The sequence below is a fragment of the Uloborus diversus genome, chromosome 1 (genome assembly GCF_026930045.1).
Source record: "Uloborus diversus isolate 005 chromosome 1, Udiv.v.3.1, whole genome shotgun sequence".
Taxonomy (NCBI): domain Eukaryota; kingdom Metazoa; phylum Arthropoda; class Arachnida; order Araneae; family Uloboridae; genus Uloborus; species Uloborus diversus.
Genome location: NC_072731.1, coordinates 184240698 through 184266863, shown reverse-complemented (window position 1 = coordinate 184266863; position 26166 = coordinate 184240698). Strand labels below are relative to the sequence as shown.

Here is a 26166-nt window from a genome sequence, read left to right as displayed (position 1 = left end):
AACCCCAGGTGCACACCCCCGGGGCTCGAAGTAATTTTGTACAAAATTTCAAGGCTGTAGGTGCTATGGGGTCTCCTGGACTCACGTCCGCCACAGACTTCCTTACAGAATTTCTTTGAAACCTTACTTTATTTACTACTAGCAAAAATACCCGGCGTTGCATGGGTCAGTAATAATTGTGAGAAACAATCGCTACTTTCTTTCGTTTTCTGTTTTAACTGAAAGAACTCAAAGCACACCACTTTGATGTGATTAAAAATCGAGCTTCTTCCTTACCCATAAAAGTAAAATAGCAATAAGTATAAAGAACGAACGAGTAATCATTTAGAAACGAAAGCACGAATTGAAGCATATAAAAATTTGAAGAATTTCCAAAATATGAACTAACAAAAACAAAGATCACTAAAAAAAAACCATGCGCTTTTTTTAATTAAATAGTACACACACACACACACACAAAAAAAAAAAAAAAAAGCTCTTTACTATGTTTTCCTATCCTAAGTGTGCAAAAAGTAGAATTTCCAAATGTTTAAATAACTTTAAACTCATGTTTGCTCCAGAGAAGCCTTGATTCAAAATTTTTATTATGATTACTTTTAATATGCTGTTGTAAGGCAACGAATTTTCGTAACAATGGGTTTTATATTTAATCATTTAATGGGGAAATTACATGACATTTACTGTTTTCGATCATAACGTTTTTAAACTAAGTTTTTTAGGAATAAATTATAGTCTAAGTTGCTCCCTGATAATGTAGCTATCTATGGTGAAAAAATGGTTAAAATCTGTCCTGAAGTTCTGAAGTTTACCCCGGACATCCTCACAGAGGTAGCCATTTATGTATATAGGTAAAGAGAAAAAGGAGAAAAGCTTGTTAGGAAAAATTAAACAAACTTTCCTTAAGAAATAAAAAATTAATTGCTAAAACTAAAAACTTTAACCTATACAATTCGCTAGAAGGCAGGGGAAAATCTCAGAGGGCAGGTTAAGAATCCCTCCTCCATAGTATTATCACAAAAGTCTTACAATTACGCCTTTTTTCAAAGCAAAAATGCCTTACTTCAAGTATAACTACAGCGCTGTTAATTTTTTGTTATTTACTTTTTATAGAGTGTGATTAACCACCCAGCATGTCTGGACAAAGCAGAAAAATATTCCTTGTTGTCCTGCATATTCAAAGAAGGCTTAGTTACCAGGTGTGTCACAATACTATTAATTAAAATTTTCCTAGTTGTATGTTTCACGTTTGCTTCTAACATGAAGTTGAATGTTGAAGGGAAATGCATTATTGCATTGTTCAGCATGAATAAACAAAATTTAAATTACTTAAGCTGTAAGAAATACGCAATTGCATAAAATATATCATTAAGATTTTGTAATATTAAAAAAGAGTGAGAAACTTATTTATTATAAAGAACACCAAATGAAAATGAAAACCATATTTTGTGTATAATTGCCGCATCAAGGACTCTAAAACTAAATATTAAAATTACAACGCACAAATATCCGATCCGAAAGATATTGGTTTAAAAAAAGGGGGGGGGGACAATAAGTTTTTCTAAAAAGATCAATGAAGTGAGATTTATTGTCTACAAAAAAGTCTTGTAAAATAAATTAAACAAATTTAGAAAAGGAACAAACAAAAAAAGATAAATTCGCAACTCCAATAAACTATAGGGGGCGCTGCAGCCACAGTCTAATGCCGGATGAAAAAGGTAAAACAAATAAATGCCGTAACTTATAACTTGCTTTGACTCTTAGTGAATGACAGTAATTTTTCATCGTGTTTGTGTGAAGCTTTCTTTTCTATTCTTCTGAAATTACATTACATCACAAACTGTCTGAAGCCTGTAACTTACCTCAAAGAAAACACGTGGAATGGAACGTTTTACCTTTTTCTTTAGTAGTGTTGATCACCGCAAGGTAGCGTATTCGCGCTCTGGAGTTGCGAAGAAAAATGAATCCGTATGCATACGAAATTATCAGACGATGATTTAAAACCCCAGAGAATGAATTTTACTGTAGAAAAATCTAATCTGGCAGCACTGTGAAGGCTAAGCAGATCCGAAACCCGAAACACAGCATTACGACGTTGACCGTTAAGCCTTGGTTTCCTAGAAGCGAATCGCCGATCTTCGACGTCGCTCATCGACGTAACGCTGAAATCAAAGTCAAGTGGATTCCGACGTGACCACTCAGAACGCCGAATTGGCTCGGGCGCGCATGAGCAGAAGAATCAAGTTTTCGCCTCGGCGAGGAACGACGCCGACGCTAAGCGTGTTCGCTTCTAGGAAACCAATGCTTTACCGTCGCAACACGTTGTGTTGCGACGTTGTGCGTCGCTGTGTTGCGCCGGTAACGCACCGGCAGGTTAGGTTTGTCCCAACTGTCGATGCATCACAATGGCTCACGTGATCACTATCCGCCAATCACAAAAGACAATAGAATGAGAAACATTTAAGGCCTAATGATATCAATGAGCAATCGTGATTGTTCTAAAAGCGAATTCTGTGAAAATCGTTTCTCTGCCAGCGCAGTGCCAGTACAGTGAAAACAAACTGTCCTCGCTATACTGTGATGGATGACGGCTAAGATAATAGCAATCAGTATAAATACTTATTATAACTTACTGAAAATGTTTTAATGTTTGACATTTCAATTATTTATTGATTACTATTTCGATTATTTATTGTTATTAATTCACCGAACTAAACTAATTTTTTAGCTAACCTTTTCACATCCTTATTCGATCTGTATTTTTCACGTTATATATGTATTATTACGTTCTTTTAGAAATACTATGCTTACAGGACTAATTTGCAAATTTCAGAAAGACATTCAGAGCAATTTTCGTTTCGGTCGAGTTCTTTCGAAGTCATTTTCAAACAGACACGGCCGAAAAGCATCCGATTCACACATCATGTCAAATTCGTCATAAGATCAAATCTAGAACGATAGCGAAGTTGAATAACGAGGCTAAAGGCAGAGATATTTTTAACATCTCTACAAGCGTAGTTCACGCAATGCAAACCAAAAATACGCTTGAAGAATTTAGTAAAGCGTATTTTCACGCTTTGTATTTTTAATGTAAGTCGAGCGTCATTATAAATGAAAAAGAAAAATATTACGTTTAGTAAAATGCGTAGTAATTTTTTTTAACAAAAAATCTAAAACATTCTAACTGCTATAAATCAAAATAGGGAGCACTTTTTCTTTCTATAACATCTCCCATTTCATTCTTTGAAAGTTCTTTTTATTTTTTATTTTTTTAATGGAATTGATGGAGAGTATATTTTTACTGTTTCTGCATTCACTCCTACAGAAAGAACTTCCCTCCTCTAAAAACCGTCAAGGAGTGTTTTCATGCCTTGAAAAAAAATTCTAGCTATATCTCTGGATGTACGAGAATCGGGCTGATTAATTCAAATGAACTAACCATGGAAACACACCAATAATATAAAATATGAAAAGTTGAAATGGGTAGCAATTAAAAGAGCGTATTAATACTTTTTCTTTAAATAAAAAGCATTTGCCCTTGTGCCCTCGTTATCGAGATATAAGGTCTTAGCGTCTGCCTTTTTTTTTTTTAAAGCACTAAATTTAAAGACTTGGCGAGTATCTGAAGATACCAATCTCTCGCCAAAGATTTCACCGTCTTCATGTGTTAAGACATCCATCTGCAAAGCGTGGAAAAGATGTCTCCCATTACTCACTGAAACTCGCTAAATTAAGGCTAGTTTTCTAAAAATATTGGTGAACTTTAAGACTTTATATTTCAATAACGGGGACGCGAGCGCAAATAATTTATGCATACAGAAACATATTTCACTATGGTCTTTTAAATGTTGCTAATTTGTTTTTTTTTTTTTTTTTTTTTATTTATTTTATTATTTTTTTAACTATTGCATCGTCGTGTGGTTTCCTGGTAAAAATCGAATAATTTATTTTCTTTTTAACTGGCTGCTTGCCAATTTTCCTCACGAAACATGGTCGGACAGTAAAAATCGTTCTGCGATCTGCGCCTCTTATTGTTAGGTAAACCCGTGAAGACAAGACAAATTTTGTTTTCCTACAGAAACAGTGCTAAATGAATGTATGTGTTTTAGTAATGGTATGAAATGGAGCAAACGACGGAAAGACATTAATCCAACATTTCATTCTGAAGTGCTTCGCAGCTACATTCACATATTCAACGAACAAGCAGCCAAACTGGTGAAGAAAATGAGTGATCTTCTGCATCTGCCTCACGTCGAAGTAGACACTTTGCTTTCCCAATGTGCACTGGATATCATTTGTGGTGAGTTCCTAATACACTCTAAAAACAATTTCAAAAATGACGAAAAAGTACTCAAACTTGAACATATCGCAAAGTCAAAATGGCTCAGACTGTGTGGTATTCAAATTTGAAACATTCAAATACTCATCAAATTGTACTCAAATCAACATGTGCTCATTTTCGAGGTATTTGTGCTCATTTTTGAATATGTAATAATTTTAAAATTTAAAATTAACCGAGTTATGTAATCATTTTTGAGTATGAAATAATTCAGCACACTATTTGAAAGCATAAGTACTCGTATTTGAAACAAAAGGTTTCAAGAAAATTTTAAAGCATGAATGTTTTTACTCATTTTTGAAAACTTCATTTTTCTTAGTGTAAGAAAAGTTTTATTAAAAATAACTACTGCAAGGATACTGCCATTGGCAGGTCAAAAACGATATTTTAAAAAAGTGAGTTTCAGAGATGTTTAAGGAAACGCGTTTTCGAATTCCCACAAATATCAATAAAATATTGAAATTTGAAGGCAAAAAAAAAAGTAATGTTGTGAGATTCCCGGCTGTTGTGCCGTGGTTTGAGTGTTGTATCCCCAAACGTTTCGACCGCATCTGCAGCGGTCATCTTCAGTGTTTATGTGGTCGAAGCTTCCAGGGAAGCGACATCCTAGCAACTGACGCAGATTCCGATCCGATCCAATGTGCAGCAGGGGAGGGAGAATTAACTCCCTTTTTCCTGTATCTTTAGCGAAGTTGGTGACGTAGTGGCGAGGAGCCTAAAAAAAGAAAAATCATTAGGTCCCCCCAGGGGACCTGGGGGGCGGTGGTGTGAGCACAGGGCTCGCTGGTCGCTGGGCCAGGCCCGGGTCGCGTACTGGAGAACTGGAGGAGTGAGTTAGGCGCAGGGTAGGAGTGCTTCGATGGCTTGCAGGGCAGTCTTTAATTGAAGCAGGATGCCAGGGCTGATGGAATTTCCCTGTGGTGAAGACATCTTTTGGGGGGGCGGACCGTGTGTTCTGGGGTGGGTCCGCTGTTGAGTTGGCCGGTGAGTGCTGTTAGGTGGTGGGCCGTAGGTTCTGGAGTGGGTCCACTGTTGCGTCGGCCGGCGGTTGCTGTCGGGGCGTCGAGGGCAGGTTCTGTCGCTGGCAACATGCGGTCCTCCGCAGAGGGCGCAGGTGAGAATCCCTTGTTGCTTGAGGGGGCAGTCTCTTGCTCGGTGTTCTTTAGCACAGATGACGCATCTCTCTTTCCTGTGGCAGTTCAGGCTCATATGCCCGAACTCTTGACATCGGTAGCACTGGAGGTGGCCTTTTCATTTCTTGAGGTGCTCCGTGTGTGCTATAAATGGTCCAAAAGTGATGTCCTTGTCGTATATGGTTGTACTTTCAGGACTTCTCTTGAGGTTCGCCAGGAATATTGGGATTTTCGAGTTATCGGGTCTTTTGGTGAATTGTTTAATGGAATTTACCGTTAGGTTCAAATCTTCCAGTCTAGCTTGGATATCGTCAATTTTGTAGTCTATCGGTAGTCCTTTGATGATCTCCTTCACAGGCTTGTCTTCAGGGTGGGGAGCAGTGTGGAATTCAAGTCCTCTTTCCTTGATGAGGTTGCGTACGACTTGGTAGGATTCTTTGTCTGGAGGGAAGATAGCAAGGTCGTCTCTTTGTATTTTGGCCATTAGTTCTATTCCAGTTTCTGCTCTTAGGTCGTCAATCGTCTTGAGGCTGTCTGTGATATTGGAGAGTATGATGGGGGAACGAAATTCTTTTTTCTTTGCTTCTAGGATTTTATGTTGTTGTTCAATCTCAGATTTGGTAAGTTGGAGCTCTTTTTCCAGTTTTTCGATTTGTTGTTCAGCTTCTTGAAATTTGTCTTCGTAGTAGAGGTCGCTGGATACTGATGCAGATTTCGAAGTGTTGTCACTATTTATGTGGGAAGAGCTAGCTTTCCCTTCGTTTTGAACCAGGATTGACTGATGAACGTTCGTCCTTGTTTCTGGTTGGCTGAAACTTGAGCTCTCTTCATTCTGGTTTGGGATTGGCTGCTGGACGTCCGTCGCTGTTTCTGGTTGACTAAAAGTATCTCTCGGGATAATCCATCCGATGCAGCATGAAATAATAATAATAATAATAATAATTTGAATTTTGACATTTGGAATTCAAATTGTGTTTTTCGCAATCACGAGTGTGTGTGTGTATGTGTTTGTGTGTGTGTATGTGTTTGTGTGTATGTGTATGTGTTTGTGTACGTGTGTAGGTGTATGTATGTGTGTTTGTGTGTGTGTGTGTGTACGTGCGTGTATGTATGCGTGTAAGTGTAGGATATGGACGCAACCTCGAGACGGTTTTCGCTAGAGGAACAGCATCGTGAGGCGGCCGGTCGACGGTGGTGCTGGCATGAAAATAAAATCATAGGACATCAAAACAGTCAAATGAAAGCAATAAGCAATCGTGATTACTCAAAAATAAAAGCTTCATGTTCAGAGGAATAATCAATCCATTTGAACGGGTGTGGCGTTTTTACGCATATATTTGCTCTTTATTCCCGGGGCTTTTAATTTCCATGTATTCAAATATGAGGAACCCTTGCGCATATGCAGTATCAGCTTTCTAAAACTGTTCTTGTATTTAAAAAATAATGATTTGTACACGTTGCGGGCGTGACAGTACTGTCACACCCTCAACACGTACAAATCATAATTTTTCAAGTACAATTTTTTTTTCTCAGAAAGTGAATACTTCATATTGTGATACATAAGGGTTCCTTATATTCGAATACATGGAAATTAAAAGCCAAAGATTAAAACTTCCGGAATAAAGTTCAAATGTATGCGGGAAAATATCACACCTGTGCAAATGGATTGAGCAGGAAAATAAATAAAGCGTGTTTGTACCGTAAAAATTGAAATACAGAGAACCTCAGAATTGTTCGCGCTCGGCCGTGGGCTAGTCCAAATCAAAACCGGTTGAAAAAAAAAGAGAAGCAAGGGTTGCTGTAATCAAACGTTGGCGAAACAAGTATTTTTTTAAGAAGTGTTGTTTTTTGTTTAAAATAAAAAATTAATTTCAGCTGAAAACGCCCACCAAACTCCGCGTTAAGGTGGACTTAACTTGTGGAAGACTTGATCTGTTTATCGCGTTTACTTCCATGCCCATTTCCTACGAATTTGATGTTTTTGGCTCTTCCACTGAACGCCAACAATGCTGAGGTGAGACGCAGAATCCCCCAAATGTAATCTAAAATCATTTATGATGAAAGATTATACAAAAAAATTAATTATGCGCTGAATTAATTGAAAATTTACACAAATGTGTCATTTGCATCAAAATTAAATCCACCAAAAAAAAAAAAAAAAGACTAATGGAAAACTAGCCTTTCCCCTATTCTCCAGAGTACCAAATTTTCGGGGTAGATGGAAACAGCTAAATTGCATATCAAAAATATCTGGGTGGATGAAACTCATAAGTAAATGTGTTTTAATAACGTTCCATATGGTAAGTAAAACTTATTGACCCCAGTTACTTCACATTTGTAGACATAGAGTTTTTCTTGTCTGTTGCATCGAATTTGTTTGCATTTTACCCCTCGCCTCCTTTTACCCCAGCTAACTTTAAATACATAACCTCAACATGTACATAAAACAACAATCTTAATATAATAAATAGTCTTCTTAATCGTCCTCATATACATATTATAGCCAACATCACTGATTGAGTAACGCTCTGACGTTACCAAGAATGAAACTCGTGCAATAGCGTGCGTGACGGCATTATTTCATTGTTAAAGCACCAAAAATTCAGAAAGTAATTTAAAATTTGATAATATTTTTTGGCAATGTTTGACATGGAGAGAAATGCTTTATTTTGACAGGGCTGAACTCGATCCGGTAAGTTAACTGTTTTACTGGTAAGACTGTCATTTGGAGTAGAATGAAGAAACGAAAAAGTGGTTGAAAATTAACGCTATCCACTGGAGTTTAGGGTTAATCCACTGGAGTTAGAGTTAAATTTTCAAACATTAAAACATCACCAAACAGCCAAGGCTTCGTTCAAATGTAGAACAGCAGAAGTAATTTTCACCCGTCATACCTTGACGGGCGACTTTCTAGTCAGTGTAATAGTAGCCAAGCTTTGGATTTTGTTTCGTTTAAACAACTATTCCAATAGTTATAATTGTCCGAAATATTTCGAAATAACTTGATCTGCTACAGCTGTTTTTCTTTTTTTTATGAACTTTGAAATAGGGCAAAATTTGAAACGACATGCAAATTATTCCAAATATCAAAAATCAATTTTGTGCAATTTCTGGTTGTAGAATTAAAATTCTAACAGTTTAAGTAACGAAAACTTTCTTACGATCCCAACAAACTACCCTTCCAAATTTAGTAACTGGTCATATACAAATGATGTCACGCTTAGAGATCAGACGGTTACTCGTCTGGTCAGAAATGAAGAATTGTTTAGCATAATGATGAACGCTATCTACTGGAGTTAGGGTTAAAATTTCAACGACTAAAATATCACCAAACAGGCAATTGCTTCGCTCAAATGTAGAAGCAATATTCACCCGTTATACCTTGATAGGCGATTTTCTAGTTTAAAATAAAGTTCAGCGTTCTGTCTAACATTTTCTTTTAAAATTTTCATAGAAACAGCGATGGGATACAAGTTGAATGCGCAAGATGGAAACGGCGAAGCCAAACGTTATACGGAAGTTATACATAGGTGAGCTTAATTTCTTCCCATTTTCCACTATCTATATTACTATTTTGGACAGGTCACACTAAGTCGAGACTCAGAACTGGTCATATAAAAAATTTTACCTTCAAAGAAAAGTAAAACATTTTGCAAACTGCCATTGCTCAGCCATCGCATCTTCCTCTCATTTCATAGACAATATTGAAATTGATGCTTTTGTGGGTGAAGCTAAAGCTCTGAATCCACTCCAGGATTCAAGGCTTTGGGTGAAGCAACTGATGAATGAGGGGGAGACAGTCTTTGATATCCTCGGCATGGTCTTTTGGACTTGGTCTAGATTCTTATATCAAGAAAATCAGATACAACCACAACTAATACTTCTACGACATAGATGGCTATCTATGTGACGCTGTGTCCAATCAGCAAAAGAGAATCGATCCTAACGCAACTGCATTCTTGGTTCTGAACATCGTCGTTTTTTTTTCTTCTTCTTCTAATGGGGGCTACGTTTTTAGGCTATTTCGCCCTTTAGCAGACCTAGTGCAATCCCCTGATACGGCATCCAGTCTTTCATGTGCCACCATTAAGGCGCGGGTGTAGATGGCACGGATAATTTTGACACCCAGTTTCCACCAGATGGAGGCACCTGGGTTCTCTTTGATGCGAAATTTGCACTAGTAATTTTAATTTTGCCGAGGGAATTCTAAGCCAAACGAATCCCCAAGGGATCTTTTACATGCCGCGTAATCATACGACATGGGCGCTGATGATTTTCTGCGTCTCGAAAATCCACCGACTGACCACCCCAGGTCAGAACCTGGATCCACAGGCGTAGAAGGCCAGCGCCTAACCATCACAACACCAGCCGGCTGAGCATCATCGTATGTCGTGAATAATGTTTACTAATGCTATATACGGTGTTTTACTTTATCCATCAGTTAGACAGGGGTAGATTCTGAGTTGGTTTATGTTGAAAATATTCATTGCAATTGCTTTTTTTTGTTCCCCTAGGGCTGCAAAACTCATCGTTGAAAGAGTGTTTCAGCCATGGACTTACCATGATGACTCTTACTTCCGTTTTTTTCCCAAAGGAAGGGAGTTGAAACAACTGGCCGATGTAATGCAAAATTTCTCAAGAAAGGTAACTTTTTGAACCTTTCACACACATTTTTTCTTCTTCTTTACGTTCTTTCGTTTTCCTTTCTTTTACACCTAATATATAGAAGAAATAAGAGAAAGTTTCGTTCACAACAAAAGTTTTTTTTTTCTCTCTCTCTCTCTCTCTTTTTTTTTTTTTTTTTTTTGCATTTAACGTAAACAGATAAATAAATGGTACTCAATCAACACGAAAAAAATGTTTTACAAGCAGTTTAATGGAACATTTTTAAAAAGTTTAATAATTGTGCAATGGGCATTAAGGATATAACAAGAACCCGATAAAACTGGAAAAATCTTCCTCAAATACAAGCATTGAAATTAAAAATCTGTCGCAGAAATTAGTGATAAAAATCACCTTTATCACAAACTTCTGCGAAAGATTTAATTCAATTATTTGAGAAGTTACAGGTCCAGTTGGAGTAAATGTAAACAAACTTTGTTATCCTACTTTGTAATTTTTGAAACTAAACCGTTGGGAGTGAAGACGAGGCCACATACAATAGAGATTCTGAGAGTTCCACGCATTTCCCATTAATTCTGTAAGTGTCATCATTGGTTGAAAAATGACACTGTGAAAAAAGTTGTTTTTTAAAATCTAGTGATCTTACATTTTCTTCTGCAGCAGATCTATAAATGCCAGCCAACTGGTTTCAACGACTTTCATATGTCATGTGGAAGCCTACTAAAAACTTTTAGTCATTAGTTTCACCTTCCATACTATTTTTAATGAGTCTTTTAGGTTTAAGTTTACCCTATACTTTCTATACTCGAAGGTAAATCTTCTGTCTACAGGGTTTGTCCGGAAAGTAATGAGCCTTATTTTATTGTGACGCGACCGTACACCGCCGAGCGGCGCGACCGCTTGGAAGTGGTGGGGGGAACCCTAAGCTTTCCAGCGAGCCATGCCTCAGTCGCCTCCGAGCTCTGAAACGGTGAGGACGTCATTTTAAGGAGACCCCTGTTTCGCGCCCTTGTCATACTAAAAATGGAAAGAACGATTGAACAACGCTACGCGATAAAATTTTGTGTCAAAGTGAACAAAACTGTCAAGGAAACCTTCGATATGCTTCAGGAGGGTTACGGGGGGGCTTGCATGTCCTATTCGCAGGCAAAAAAGTGGCACAAAGCTTTTAAAGAGGGTCGTGAGGATGTCACCGACGAGGCCCGGTCTGGACGCCCTTCAACCTCGAAAACGGACAACAATGTGAGTTGTGTGCGCGAATTGTTGAACTCAGACCGCCGAATGAGTGTTCGTTTGTTGTCAGACTCGTTGAACTTGCCGAAAACAATTGTCCATGAGATTGTGTCGGAAGAATTGGGCATGCGAAAGATTTGCGCAAAACTTGTGCCCAAAGTTTTGACCGACGCTCAAAAAACGCATCGCTTGGAAGTCGCCTACAGTCCCGACTTGGCCCCGCCCGACTTTTTTTTGTTTCCCAAACTGAAACGAGAGCTGAAGGGGAAACATTGGGACACCGTGGAAACCATCCAGTCTACTACGACGTCACTTCTAAAGAGCTTATCGGTCGAGGACTTCCAGGGAGCCTTCAATTCATGGAAATCGCGCTGGCAAAAGTGTATCGACGCAGAAGGGTCGTACTTTGAAGATTTTTAAGTATTTGTAAGAATCTGATCATTAAAAGTATTTTTTTAAAAATGAGACTCATTACTTTCCGGACAAACCCTGTAAAATTTCCGACATTTGCCTTTCCAGGTCTTTGTTATTGCCTTTTCAGACCTTGTAACAATTCCCATCAGATCATAATTCTATTTTCATAATCAACTGACTGCAAGCTTCAAAAAGGTTTTTTTTTATAAATTTAATTCTATATCAATAAGCACCTTACAAAGAGTCTACATACATACGTACATACATGAAAAGAAAAAAAATTTGGTAGGGGAATGTGGGGCAAAGTAAAATAGTTAAGATGACTGAGCTTTTTCAAAATGAACTAATTGGAAATTTATTTTGAAAATTACAGTGATAAATAAAGAACATTCTATTTTATAAAAACACTTGCATTGAAATAGTGCTTTTTATTTTTGGCCGTATATTTGCGCCTTAAAAAAAGGTGGAAATTTTTCATTTTTTCCCATAGGGCAAAGTGAAAATAAAATATTTTCTAATGAAATATTGCCTATTCAATATTATAGAAAATATTTTTGATTAAATGAATCAGTAAATAAAATGTTAAATGAATAAATGTAAAGATACTGAAAACTAAATTAGTTAATTAATTAATGTATGAAAAAAATGAGCTGGTAAAAGAGTGAATGCATAAGAAAAAAAGTGAATAAATGAATGAATATGTGAATTATGAAATGGAGAAATGTAAATGAATGAATAAAAAAGGAAAACGGAAGTGATTTAGAAAATGTTTGAACGAGTAAACAAAATAAACTATTTCACTTTGCCCCGCATGTACTTGACTGATTGTAGAAAATATTTAAAATACAAATAAGCTTAAAATTAACTAAATAAATATTTCAAAAATATTTTTCAAGTATTCAAAGATCTAATTAAAAATAAAATGCAAAAAACAAGAACTTTATCATTTTACAATAACAAAAATAAGTTTCCACTTGCAACAAAATATTACAATATAAGTATCAATTTTTGAAAATTGCCTGTATTATCATATGTTTTAATCTTCGGTGATATTTTTTCCTGACTGGAGTAGAATAGATGTGCTACTATACAGTTAAAATATTACCAGATAGATGGTGATAAAAGCAAAGTAAATATTTTACCATTTCACTTTCCCCACATTCCCCTACATAGTGTTTTTGTGTCAATTGAATTGAACTTAATACTTTTGGTACTCTAAATATAAAATCTGTTATAATATTTCTTAGGTTATTGAAGAGAAAAAAGCTAGTCTTCTAGAGCAAGCGAAAGACAGTATAGCAAACAACAATTGCACGGATGAAGACAAATTATCAAAGAAAAGGAGTGTGTTTTTGGAATTCTTACTAGAACATCATTTAAAGAATCCAAGTTTTACGTTAAATGATGTACAAGAAGAAGTATGCACTTTTATGGCTGCGGTTAGTACAAATATTTAATGAAATGGCGGCATTTTTATTTTTATTTTTTTCACTGACGCAAATTAGAATTACAAATGATGTACATTGTACATAGTTGACCAACACAAAAGAATACATATCTGTGTGTGTGTGTTTGTACACATATTTTCATTATTTATTTATTTTACTTACTGTTTTTATTTATTTATGCTTTAAATTTTGTTCTATACCTCACTTTATAAACGCAACGAACTGGGATGGAACTGAAGCGATTAAGTACAATTACGATTACAAAACCTTTTTCGGTTCGAGAGGGGTAAAGAGATGCAATTTCTGTTGTAAATTACAATGATTAACTTTAGGACAAGTTGTTATATGCTAGTGAGCATTATTAAAAATAGCCTTTAAAACTACAACTCTTTTCCCCTTATCAGTCACCACATTCAGTTGAATCCTCTCCAGTGTAAGTGCAGGGGTGATTGGTGCGTTTGGGTGAATAAATAAATAAAATCATCAATTTTAAACAGTCTTCCATCTCTCTAGGGCCACGACACGACTGCCATCACTTTGAGATGGGTTCTCCTCTTGCTCGGACTTCATCCTGACATTCAAGATGCTGTGATTCGAGAGTTGGATTCTGTTTTCGGAAGCGATCCTCTGAAGCCAGTGACGCACGATGACATCAACGAACTAAACTACATGGATTGCGTCATTAAGGTAAATTAATATGTATAATAGAACAGAATTTTTATAATTTTATCGTATGAAATTGTTGTATAAAAAGATGTATTGAAGTTGTATATAAAACACAACAATTTCAGTACAATTGTATAAAAAAATAAAACAATTGTGTTAAATATAACAATTGTATTGAAATTGTATAAAATAGAATGGAAATTGTTATCCATATTAATTTGAAGCGAGGGTTGTTCGGATAAGACATACCAGACGCATATGAAAGGAAACTTAAAAACAAATTTCATGCAGTGATCTTGATGACACTTAATCTTAATTTATAAGTTAACATAGTTCAAAACCATGAACAGTACGAATAAAAAAAATAATAAACAGAAAAAAAATAAAGAAAAGTAACAGTTACAGACATCATAAAACGCTAAGTAAAATACAGTGGAACCCCGATTTCACAATGCCGATTTCAGACGTTACCCAGCTTCTTCTGCTGATCCGTGAAAATTGCTAACCCGATATGGTTAAAATATTTCACATTTTACGTTACCCTTTGTCAGAAAATCCGCTTAACCTTTGTTCTTAAAAAAGCTCAAAATCGTATTTCCTCTACAAGACTCACACTAACTTATTATTAATTTTTTTTTTCAAGATAAATTTGTTTCATAGCAGTTTGAAGCCATTCAGGTGTTCTTTCTGTTCCACCTTACTGCCTGGGGCCTAATTATTACGCAGGCAGGCTAGGCCTGGTCCTGGGGCCCCATCCTCATAAGGGGCCCCACCCGAAATTAATTAAGTAATTATGCAAAGCATGCATTACAACTATATGAACAATACATGAATTTTTTTTAAAAAAATAAAAATTATAACTTCTTAATTGGAAAAACAACGAATTTACCAGATTACAATTATGAGGGTCCCCGAAGGGGATTCATAAATGCACATGATAAATCAGTTATACGTAGAGGTTCATAATAGACAAAGACACCCCCAAAAATACCTTCCAACAAGCTCCAAATCAGTAAATCAACCATTGCGCTTCGCGATTGAGTCTCTAGGGGGGGGCTACAAGTTATTGTAGCTAGGGCCTCAATTTTATTTAGTCGGGCCTTGTTTATTGTCAAAGCATAAAAAGACTCTAAAATAATTTGTATTTGTAAATGCAAATGAAGGAGCAAATTTGCAGAAATATTGCTAGTACAGAACATCTCATAAATGAAATTGTAACAAAAAACAAAACATAAATAAATATTACAGATTTCTTGAGCGAGTTCATGGAAAAAAATGCTAGTTTTTTAGAATAATGCTTAAATTTTTGTCCCAGCCCTCTTTTTTCCTGCTTGGAGCGTTTTTTAACACTAGTCCGATGGAATACGTAAAATCGGGGTTCCTTTGTAACTAGACAAATATGGAATTGGTTTGAAAAATAACATTTTTTCTTTCTTTCTTTTTTTTTTTTTTTTTTTTGATGGTGCTAAAACATAATTTCACAGAAGTAGAGTAAAAGGTTAAAATATAAATACTGTGCTTTAAAACAAGTTTAACAAATTACGCGTTTTTAGAAGCTTGTAGTAGGAGAGCATGGGGAAAATTTCAATGGTGAAATATTTACTTTGCTTTTAGTTCTACCTATCTGATGTTATTTTAACTATACAGTACCATATGTAGTCTATTCCAGTCAGGAAAACATTACCGCCGAAGATTAAAACATTTGGTAATACAGGCAATTTAAAAAAATTGATACTCATATTGTAATATTTTCTTGTAAGTTAAAAATTAATTTTGCTACCATAAAAAAATAAAGTTCTTGCTATTAGCATTTTAAATACTAATTGAGGTCTCCTAAAATTCAATGCAGTACTAACTTAATTAATATTAAGCTAGTTTGTATTTTAAATAAATTGTAAAATTAGTCCAAGTGCATAAGGGGCAAAGTGAAACAGTCTCATTTACTCGCTTAATCATTTAACTTACGTTTTCATTTATTAATTAATTCATTTACATTCCTTTATTTGGTAATTCACTTATTTATTCATTCATTCACTTATTCAATCATTCTTTTACTCGCTCATTTATTTTTCTTCGTGTATTAATTGATTTATTGATTTAATTATTCGTCGAGTGTTTCATTATCTTTTAGTCATTCAACCTATTATTAGTTTTTTTTTTTTAATCAAAAATATGTTTTATAATCGAATAGAAAATATTTCATTAGAAAAATATTCTATTTTTCACTTTGCCCCATAAAAAAATAAATAAAAAATTTCCACCTTTTTTTTTTTTTTTTGAAGACTAAACTTTACTGCCAAAAATATATTTTTTTAATTTTTTTTAAAGACAATGTTAAAACAAATGCATTAGATGTAACTATGTTTTGACATTTGCATTCCCTGCATTTGAGCATTGTTTACACTAATCCAAGAAACGATAACCGAAAAGATCTTAATCAAGTTTTGTGCTGTTGACATAATGATGCAACGGGGATTGCAGTAGTCGTTTCGGAATCATAATTTACCTCAGAATAATGGAACCAATGCGTCTGAGTAATGCGTTTTTCTATAACAAAAAAAAAGTTAGTGTTCAAACTTTAATTTTTCTCACAAGTTTTACTTTGGCATCATTAATTTATTTTTTCTGCGCAGGAAACCTTAAGGTTATATCCCCCCTTGCCTATAATAGGAAGAGAAGTTACTGGGGACATTGAAATTGGTAAGTTGAAATTTATACTCATTTCACTTGAACGCAACCCCATCGGATATTTTATTTCAAAAAACTGTGTTCATCAGAAGGTTATTTATCTTCTGTTGCAATTTTCATCAACAAATTTATTCATACGAAAAAAAAATGTCCAAATAACTACGTATGAATAAAATGATGCACTGAAAGATATCGAATACTGATATTATGGATTGCTTTTTACCTCTCAGTAAAGCATCATATTTTAACCACGTTCGATCCAAACTAGTGCTTCTGAACCTGTGGTCGCGGACCACTAGTGATTCGCGAGCAATTTTCATGTGATCTGTGAACATTTGAGTTAATATTGAATTATATCCTTTTGATGATTAAAATTAAATTTATTGAAGAAAACTTTTAGATTTATTTATGTCACCTAACACTAATTGTTGGGAAAATATTATTTTTATTGTATATGGTCAGCTAAGGATTCGGAAGAATACCAAGTGATCCCCAGGAGGTAGTCCGTGGTGATCTGATTGGTAAGGCATCGGACTTGTGACCGGAGGGTCCCGGTTCAATCCTAGCCGGTCGAAGGTCAATCATCTTCATTAATGGTGACTGGGGGACGTTAAATAGGCCCGTGGTCACAAAGTTCTCCAAGTGAAAGGAAATCTCTGGGGGTGCTGAACCTGCTCGGCTTCTAATCTGGATCAAAAAATCAGAGCTGTCTTCAGGGTCCGATCTAACTGGTTAAACCACAAATAGTGGTAGGTACGGGGAACCCTGAAGTGAAAAGGAAAAGTAGTGGAAAGGTCGAGAACTACTGACCCAAAAGTCCTGACATCACATCTTCTCTAGTGCGCATGCTGATGCTCTAGCGCACGAGAGCCTGTGTCACTGATACGTTGGCTCTTTAACCTACAGACTTGAACCCATTTCAAATATATTGATCAACGCGAACTATGTGTAAACGAAAATAGTTATTTTCTTTCTCATACATTAACTGCATTTAAAGTCTGATGTCTGCTTAAATGGATTCAATTTTTGTCCAACTGGTACGATGTCTCGAACTTTCTTCTTAGTGTGTGAGAGTGTGTACAGAGCGATTCAAAAATTGCTCTCGCAGTTTGTTTGTCTTCTGATAATTTTGACTTGATATGAATTTTTGGTGCTGAGGGAAGTTTAATGTAATTTGTTCCAAATGATCATCACAAGTTTTTATGCAACGCCTGTGGAATCGAACTACGTATTAAACTATTCTTTGTCATTACATTTACTAGAGGGGTTGAATCAGGAGATCAAGGTAAATACTCAACAATTCTTTTTCGATCCACCCAGCGTCCTGGTAGAGCGGCTAGAGTCCCTGTATGAAAACAGGGAACCTAGGTACAGTCTGACATCTTGATGGTAGTGAGGTTCCATCTTGTTGCTCGTAAAAAAGTACCTCACCGTCACCCCACCAGAGTTTCTTTCAGGCATTTCTCCGGGAGGGGCAGTGCCCCCCGGGGGAGGCTAACAGCATCCCCCAACCCCCGAAGGAAAATTTGGATTGCACTTGTTTTACTAAGTAGAGATTTTTTTAAATGGAAATTATAGAAAATTCGGAACTCTACCATCCGATGCTTAGACCATTGTGTTAATGATCTAAGATCCGAGGGGGGGGGGAGGGTATCGGTCTCTGTGGCCTCCATTTTGTCACTGTCGATGGAACGTCCCTCGCTGGCAACAAACTGTTAAAAGCACTTTTTTTTCTCTGGAAAAATACGTACAATTGATTAACGAAAAAGATATGTTTCCCTCTTTTTATTACCTTCTTTCGTTTGTTGTTCGTTATTATTGTTGTTGTGATAGGTATGGGGTTGTTGGAACTATGTTATCTATTATCTATCTACTTGTTAATTCATTGGTGAGGTTCGTATCGGAACCTTAAACATGTACTCTGTGGGCACTCATGGTACATCTCGTTGGAAATCAAAAGTTTCCGGGATGAGTATCATTGAATGGAGGGGTAGGGATAGTGGGCTATGAGTTATCTTTGGCGGGCTGTAATGGAAATGCCTATAATGCCTATGTTCGTTTCTCTTTTATATGACAAATAACATGTTGTCATCAACGTCTTCTTTTCGAAAAAAAATTCTGAAAATTCGGTATCTTTTACAACCCTCTCTTCCCTTTTTATGTCATCCCACAGTTTTCAGGCTGACAAAAAATTTTAGCCAATTAGAAAAATTAAACATTTACGCGGATTTTCTCTGAAGATCAGATTTATTTCATAATCATTGTAGAACTTGAAGCCCTCTAATATGTGTGAACTTGTTTAAGTCTCCACACAGAAGTTTTTACTGTCTTTAGCGATCATCTTTGCAATCAGAGAAAAAAACAAATTCTTTTGAGGGTTTTTTTTTTAAATTATTATTTTTTTTAGTTAAAAAAATTATTTACAATGATCACACGTGATAATATTGTACTGTTCGCTTTAAAAAATATATAAATGAATGAACTCCAATATTTAATTTAATTTACAAGGGTGTCTAGAAATCATTCTCCAAGTTTTCTTAGCTTGACAGCTTTTATCAGAACTAATTTCAATGAAGTTGTTTAAAAAAACAATAAAGTGCCATTCATAATAGGTTTTTTTAAATAAAAATCTCTATCTACTTAATAATAAATAGTCCTTACATATGCCTCTATTTACGATTCAATCGAAATCCTAAATTGAAACTAATTTGGGGTGTCATTACATTACCCTCGTAACATTTTCTTAAATTTTAAGTAAAGGAGATAACTCTTTGAAATTTTCTCATGCGTGCTTATTTTACAATTAATAACTTTTTATTAATAATATAATAACGTTCAAATTTAGTATTTCCCCATTTTTTCAATTCGAAACATTAAAAATAAAAATATTTCAATTTTTAAAAAACCTAAGTGTTTTTTTTAATTTTAGTTTTATTTATTTATTTAATTAGTGCATATGTAATCTCTAATTTGGCCCATTTGACGTTTAGTGCATAAAAATGCATAAAAACGGTAATGAAAAAAAAAGAATGCATATTTCTGCGTTTTTCACAAGATTTTTCTTTCTTTAGGTAAGTTAAAAAAAAAAGAGCAAATATTTTTTTTTGTTTTTAGCGCATATTTTTTTTAACGTTTAGTGAATATTTTAAGTATTTTTAGTGCATATATATATATAATATATATATATATATATATATATATATATGCATACATTCTTTCACAATTTATTAGTGCACATAATCCCGGCTCTAATAATTTTCCTTGTCTCTTTTCCTGTGAAACTTAGTAATAGTTGTTGTTCATCACTAATTTTTATTTTATTGCATGTTATTTTCAGTCAAATGTAAGACATGAAACAAAATTCGACTTCAGAAGGAGCAATTTAACGAATATTTGTTTCTGTAAATGTGCTTAGTTTTAAATACACTGGCCTCAAAAAGTTAAGGTACAACCGGTTTTTGGCGTCTAATTTGCAAATGAATGAATGTAGAAACAAATAATTTGGAGAATATGTGCATTAAATGGTTTTTATTGAATGTGTATAGAAATTTGTATAAGTGTATTGCAAAAACGATTTATAACAAAAGAAGCAATTTTTTCGGAGAAGTCCATTCTTGAAGAAAACAGAACATCACAGTGATATGTAGTAAAATGTTATAGAAACAATACAAAAATGGGTTCTAATATTTATTGTGTCTCCCCTAACTTGAATTCACTGGCGGCATCAACTTTTCATGCTGTTTATTAAGTTGTCGGACACCGGAATAGGAAGCGAAGACCAGACTCAGAGTAAACTTTGTTTCAGCTCATGTAACAACCTTAGAGGAGGAACCTGTCTGCCAAGATAGTCCCAAAGATGTTCTATCGGTTTCAGGTCTGGGGATCGAGCTGGCCATTCCATTCGTTCCAAACCGTGATCCTCAAAATACTCCTCAACAATCCGAGCTCGGTGAGGTCGTGTATTTCAATCCAGCAGAATGAAGTAATTACCAATAGCACCAGCATATATGGGCGGACATATGGATCAAGAATCTCATCCCAATCAGAGTTCCTCCATGGAACACATGCAGGTCAGGGTGATCACCGAGCGAAATCCCTATAGCCAAATCCTGATTCCACCACCTCAATAACTGTGGTCTTTCAACAGTGTTATACTTCTGGTTAGGGTGGGTCGAAAAAACTTATTTTTTTTCTATTTCGAAATTGTAATAGCACGGAAAAGTTGCAAATTATAAAGACAAACAAAGGAAAAAAAGAATTATGGAAATCGATTGACATCTTCCGATCGCGCATGGGGCCTAAAGTTTGAGAAAATATGAAAAGAAACATCATTTTTTGAGATTTTTTTTTAAAAATTTGTGAATTAGACGTTTTCTTAATGTAATAGTGTGTAACGTCTTTAAACAGAGCATCAAAATATTGTGTTTAAATTTGGTTTTGATCAACTAATATCTTCCAGTCGCGCTTAAGCAACAAAATTTTCCAAAATAATGAAAAAGTTACATATTTATGGGTTTTCGGTATTTGATGAATAATCAGAATTAAAAAAAATAGACGATGTATTTTTTCAGTCGAACTGAAAATAAGGTAGAAAAAAAAAGCTGTCAGGTTCAGTCAATGTTTTCCAGTCGCGCAAAGCCTTAGAAACTCTCGTTCGCAGAGGTCGAACAGCAATCCAGACAACGTCGCACGAATGGCTGGGGCGCTCCCCTCCACGCCATCCCCGCTTACCTAGAACCACGTCAGCTGTCTCCCTACAATGTTTTTTCAGTCTGCATCTCACAGTAGTAATCGCACTGCACTATTATTTAGTTCGATCTACTGTTTTCTTTCTACACCTCTTGCAAGTTTCTGTCATGATATATGCTCATGCAATGGGGAGTTTGTCTCCTCTATTTCAATGAGTTGCCAGGAGTGATTTTTTAAACTCATATTGTCCCGGCCGTGGACGCATACAGGGATTTATTTCAGTAGGGACGGGCAAGCCAAACAGAAAGATAACTTTACAAATAGATTTTAGAAAATTATTCAGAATTGGTAATTTTGAATTTATTTCTTGGGGGGGGGGGAGTTGCGTGTCCCACAACTTAAATACGTCCTTGACCCCTTCCAAACTCTTAAAGTGTCCCGCCGCCTTTAATACGCCCTTGCCCCACACCTCCAGAACTTCCAAAGTGCCCCCCCCCCCCGGAGCAAAAGGCCTGAAGGAAACACTGCACCCTACAGGTTCTTAATGACTGGCAAAATTTTTGTCTGAAATCTAAAATACTCCTCGCCAACCTTCGACGACGAAGACACCAATCGTCAGTGCATGCGAGGATGCCATCTCAGAATTATCGCTTCGCATTCCAAATTGGATTAGCAATCTAGGTAGCAATGTAAAGTTGAAACGTTTCATAACCGTTTAGAAATTGTTGTTACGGCGCTGACAACCATTTTCAAACGTTTATGAAACGGAGTGTGCTACCTTTGAAATGTAAGAAATTCGTTAATTGCAAACAGTAAGTAAATTCTTTGAACTCTTCTGCATCAACCCAATGAATGGTCTAGTTTTACTTGCTTATCCTATACTACTGCTGATTCATACATTACAACCAGGGACGTGCACAGACATTTTTTGGTCCCCAAATGACTTTTCGGGCCCCCCTCCACATTGTTTACCCCTACATTTCACCCCTCATTTTAAAAATATTGGGCGCCCTTCAGGCTCGGGCCCAGATCAATAGGCGTCCCTTCTCCCCCTCCCCCTACTCGTGCACGCCCTTGATTACAACATATTAAGTTTGTAAAATTTCTAAACATTGGGGATAAATTATTATTAGATTTTAAAAACATATATAATTATTCTTGATATTATTATGGCTCAAATGCTTGTTTTTAGAATCATTAACTACAAATGATTTTCATGCAGGGCTGCGGAATCGGAGTTGATGTTGTAGAGTCGGAGTCGGACTAGTTTTGGGGTAAAGGAATCGGAGTCAGGAATCGAAAGTTTACAAATTCCGAGAATCGGAGTCTTGTCGTTTTTCCTCCGAGTCCTTAATTTTGCCAGGACTTCGGATTAAAAGTCAAAATCGGAATAATTTTGAGGTAAAGTTGTCGGAGGTACTAAAATGTTAAGAGGCAGAGTCGGAACAGGAGTCGGTCATTTTTCCTCTGACTCTGCAGCCCTGGTTTCAAGTAACGGATATGCTTTTGAACAGTGTAAGGTAGCACGGGGCACGTTTACGAGGATTTTTTTCAATGAATTTTCTAGTTTTTATGTTTTAACTTAGGAAATTTTAGACATTGCGAATCAATGAAGCAGTTAATGGAATCATAATTGGTTGCTCAGTTTGTGTTTTTAACCGTTAAAAAAATTCTTTTTGAGTCCAAGCCGGTTGTGTACAAACTTGCCCCGGACACGGGGCACGTTTACGCAAATTTATTTTGACACTTAACTTGGTTCTATTAGTGTTTTGAGTGAGTATAATGTCTTACCATCGTTAAAATAAAGCAAATTTATTACCGATTGAATCTATGTATATATATAAAGGTGACGGCGTTTGTTTGTTTGTTTCTTTGATTGTACCCGATGGCCAGAAGTCCCCATAGTACCTACAGGTCTGAACCTTGGCACAAAATTCGAACGTACCCCGGGGGTCTGCACCTCGAAGCCCGAATTCTAAATTTCGAATTAGTTTATTTCTGATTAACTAATTAAGCTAAATTTCGGCTAATTAGGGGGTAAAAAATCCCCCACCCCCTAACGTTATGTATCGTTGGAAAGGGTTTTCCTTCCCAAACAAGAATGTGTTTGTTCCATTTCTCTCACTTAATTAGAACAGGAGATATAAGCGATTCTAATTGAGCCAATTTTCAAGGCTTCTCTTTCGAGAAATTGCTATAACACTAGGTCCACTTTCCAGACAATTTTCAACTATAACACTAGGTCCATTTTCCAGAAAATTTTTCAATTACTTTCTTTTTAAACATTTTGGAGGAAGTTGCCTTTGTTGCTTATGAATATGTTAGTGTTATTACTTTATTTTAAATTCATTGTGCGTATGCTAATTGCTTTTCTGGTTAATTAGAAAGTCACTTGGCGAATTTGACGATGAATTATGGAGTTTTTTACATTTGAAAGCTACTGCAAATGTAATTTTGATGTATTTTTTTCTTTAATTCAACGGATTTTCTTTAATTTTTAGCACAGGCATCGCTGTGCGGGTACTGCTAGTAGCGTATAAAGTTGAAGCTGAACAGACATGACGACAACACTATATGATTGTAAGCTATAAGATACGAATGTGTAACCAAATTAAAGGGTGATTTTCAAAACTAAATAGCCGGAAAAGTACTAAAAAGTTTGAGACAGTTCGGAGCGAAAAAAGTGCCAGAGGCTCATTTAGGTAAGACACAGTAAGAACGTACGTATAAAGGTGCTCCGACGTCAACGCGTAAACTTGCCCCGTCCCCAAGTCTGGATTTATTTTTTAACGTGCAAAATATTTTAATAACATTTCAGTTCATACAAATACAGTTCTCAAAAAAAGATAAAATTCTGCTAATTTTATGTATTTGTTCTTTCCTTAACCAATAACTATTTATTCACAATAAGCTTCAAAACGTTCAACTCAAAATTTACTCAACTTGGTAGAAAACAGATTATTCTTTCTGCATGCTAAAAGCTCGACTGGTATTTGCTGGGGAGCAGCATCAATCTGTTACGACTGTTGGCTCTCCAGTTATAATTCGTTTTGAAAAACGGGCACTGCGCCAAACGTGCCCCGGCCTACTCTAAGTGATTTGTCCTAGTGAATTTAGAAGGAAAGTTGATTTTTTTATGAAAGGATGGGTGCACTTTCATCATTATGTATTAACTGGTTGAAAATTATTTCTATCTTTAAGTTTTATGATAAATTTATGTTAAGATATTTTTTTAATGCCTTCCAGATAAAACACATAATACCCAAAGGAAGTGTTGTAGTTTTCCACATTTACATGCTTCATCGTGACCCTGAAGTTTTTGTCAACCCCTGAGAAAGTTTAATCCGGCAAGATTTCTACCCGAGAACAATGCCGACAGATCTCCATGCGCTTTCATTCCATTTTCTGTTGGACACAGAAATTGCATTGGTTAGTGTAACTGCTTAGTATCCTTAATTAATTAATTTTAAGTTAGATTTTTCGATTTTTAAGCTCCAAACTTTGCCGAATAGAACGCCCAAATTTTGCCGAATGGAGCTCCAAATTTCGTCGAATGATGATGATTTTGCCGAATGGAGCTCCAAATTTCGTCGAATGATGTGATTTCGCCGAATTGTCGGACAAATTTGCCGAATAAGGAAATTTTTGAAAGGTCAGTGTGGTCTCCCGTGAAATCCTATTGGGGCGTCGATGTTTATAACGTATCTCAGTTAAGCAGAAAATTACATTGCTCAGCAAGTTTGGAAATTTTATTTTCTTGCAACTTTACTGATGCAAACGGAGCTAGCCGTCATGAGCCCCTCCCTCACCGAGCCCGTTGGAGCCTCATACTTAGGGAACGGCTGTGCTTTAAAGAGACGCAAATGATTACAAGATTTAATGAATTAAACCATTAGCGCAGCCAGAATTGATCGTCCACCGGTCAAAGATACGTTTGGTTCACTGACGTTTTCATTCAAAATGTGCATCATAAAATACAATTGCAATTTCTGAGCGATGAATTCTTTTTATCAACTGATTTTTTTATTGAAACAAATATTTAGTATGAAAATATTAAGGTAGTGTTTGCTAATTTAATATGGAAAAGCTTAGTTTCACCTATAATTTCCTTTTTAAATATTTAATATGATGAATAGAAGGTATGAACCTAATTGGACCATCTTCAATCGATTAAAAAAAAGTCAGCAAAGTCGGTTCATCCAAAGAGAAGTTATGGGTGCACAAACCAACAAGCACATAGAAAAGCATAAGGTACGAATTGATGACCTCTTTTTGCAGAGACGCTTTAACTTGCTTGGAATAGGAAAAGCGCCTTAAAATCATAATGATTATGACTAGAGCCCAGATTATGCGCAAGTGCATATTTTAGCTTTATTTGCTTTTATTGTGCACGTAATCCAGGCTCCGATTATGACAGATTTAATGAAATTGATTGACAGTAAAGGCAACCTTTACCTGTAGATGGCAATTGCATATCTGCCATAATTTTCCCATTTTGAGGTTGAGTTAAATCGCATTATGAATCATGTCCCTTTTTGTTTTAGGTCAGCGATTCGCAATGATGGAGCTAAAAGTCATACTCAGTCACATCCTGAGGAACTTCACGGTGACTTCTCTTGACCAGAGAGACAAGATCCCACTCACTTGGGAAATCAGCTTGATGAACTGCAAGCCAATACGGTTGCGCCTGAACGGCAGACATTTGAAACAGTAGACTTCCTTCAAAATAAAAATCACATTTATGACACTGTATGATATTCATATATAGAGAAAACATTTTTTCAAAAAAATTCTGTGTCGTACAGTCACACGATAGAAGTGAAACTTTTATGTATATATTTTTACATTTTAAACTGTGTCACTTCACCCGCACATTTTCTCTCACGCTACGCTCTTGTTCTTTCTGCACCGGAGTTAGGCATCTTCACAACGAAAT

The 26166-nt window shown here is 35.8% G+C and overlaps 1 protein-coding gene across 1 annotated transcript in view; it reads left to right on the top strand.

Moving 5' to 3' along the window:
* Positions 1-25944, top strand: part of LOC129217575 (cytochrome P450 4V2-like) — a 52473-nt gene extending 26529 nt beyond the window's left edge. The window contains 11 exon segments of the mRNA XM_054851903.1: positions 1111-1196; positions 4107-4297; positions 8924-8999; positions 9984-10113; positions 12987-13178; positions 13701-13874; positions 16487-16553; positions 20365-20444; positions 24477-24560; positions 24563-24659; positions 25775-25944. Of these exon segments, the coding sequence (XP_054707878.1) occupies positions 1111-1196; positions 4107-4297; positions 8924-8999; positions 9984-10113; positions 12987-13178; positions 13701-13874; positions 16487-16553; positions 20365-20444; positions 24477-24560; positions 24563-24659; positions 25775-25944 (1347 nt within the window).
* The last annotated feature ends 222 nt before the right edge of the window (positions 25945-26166 follow it).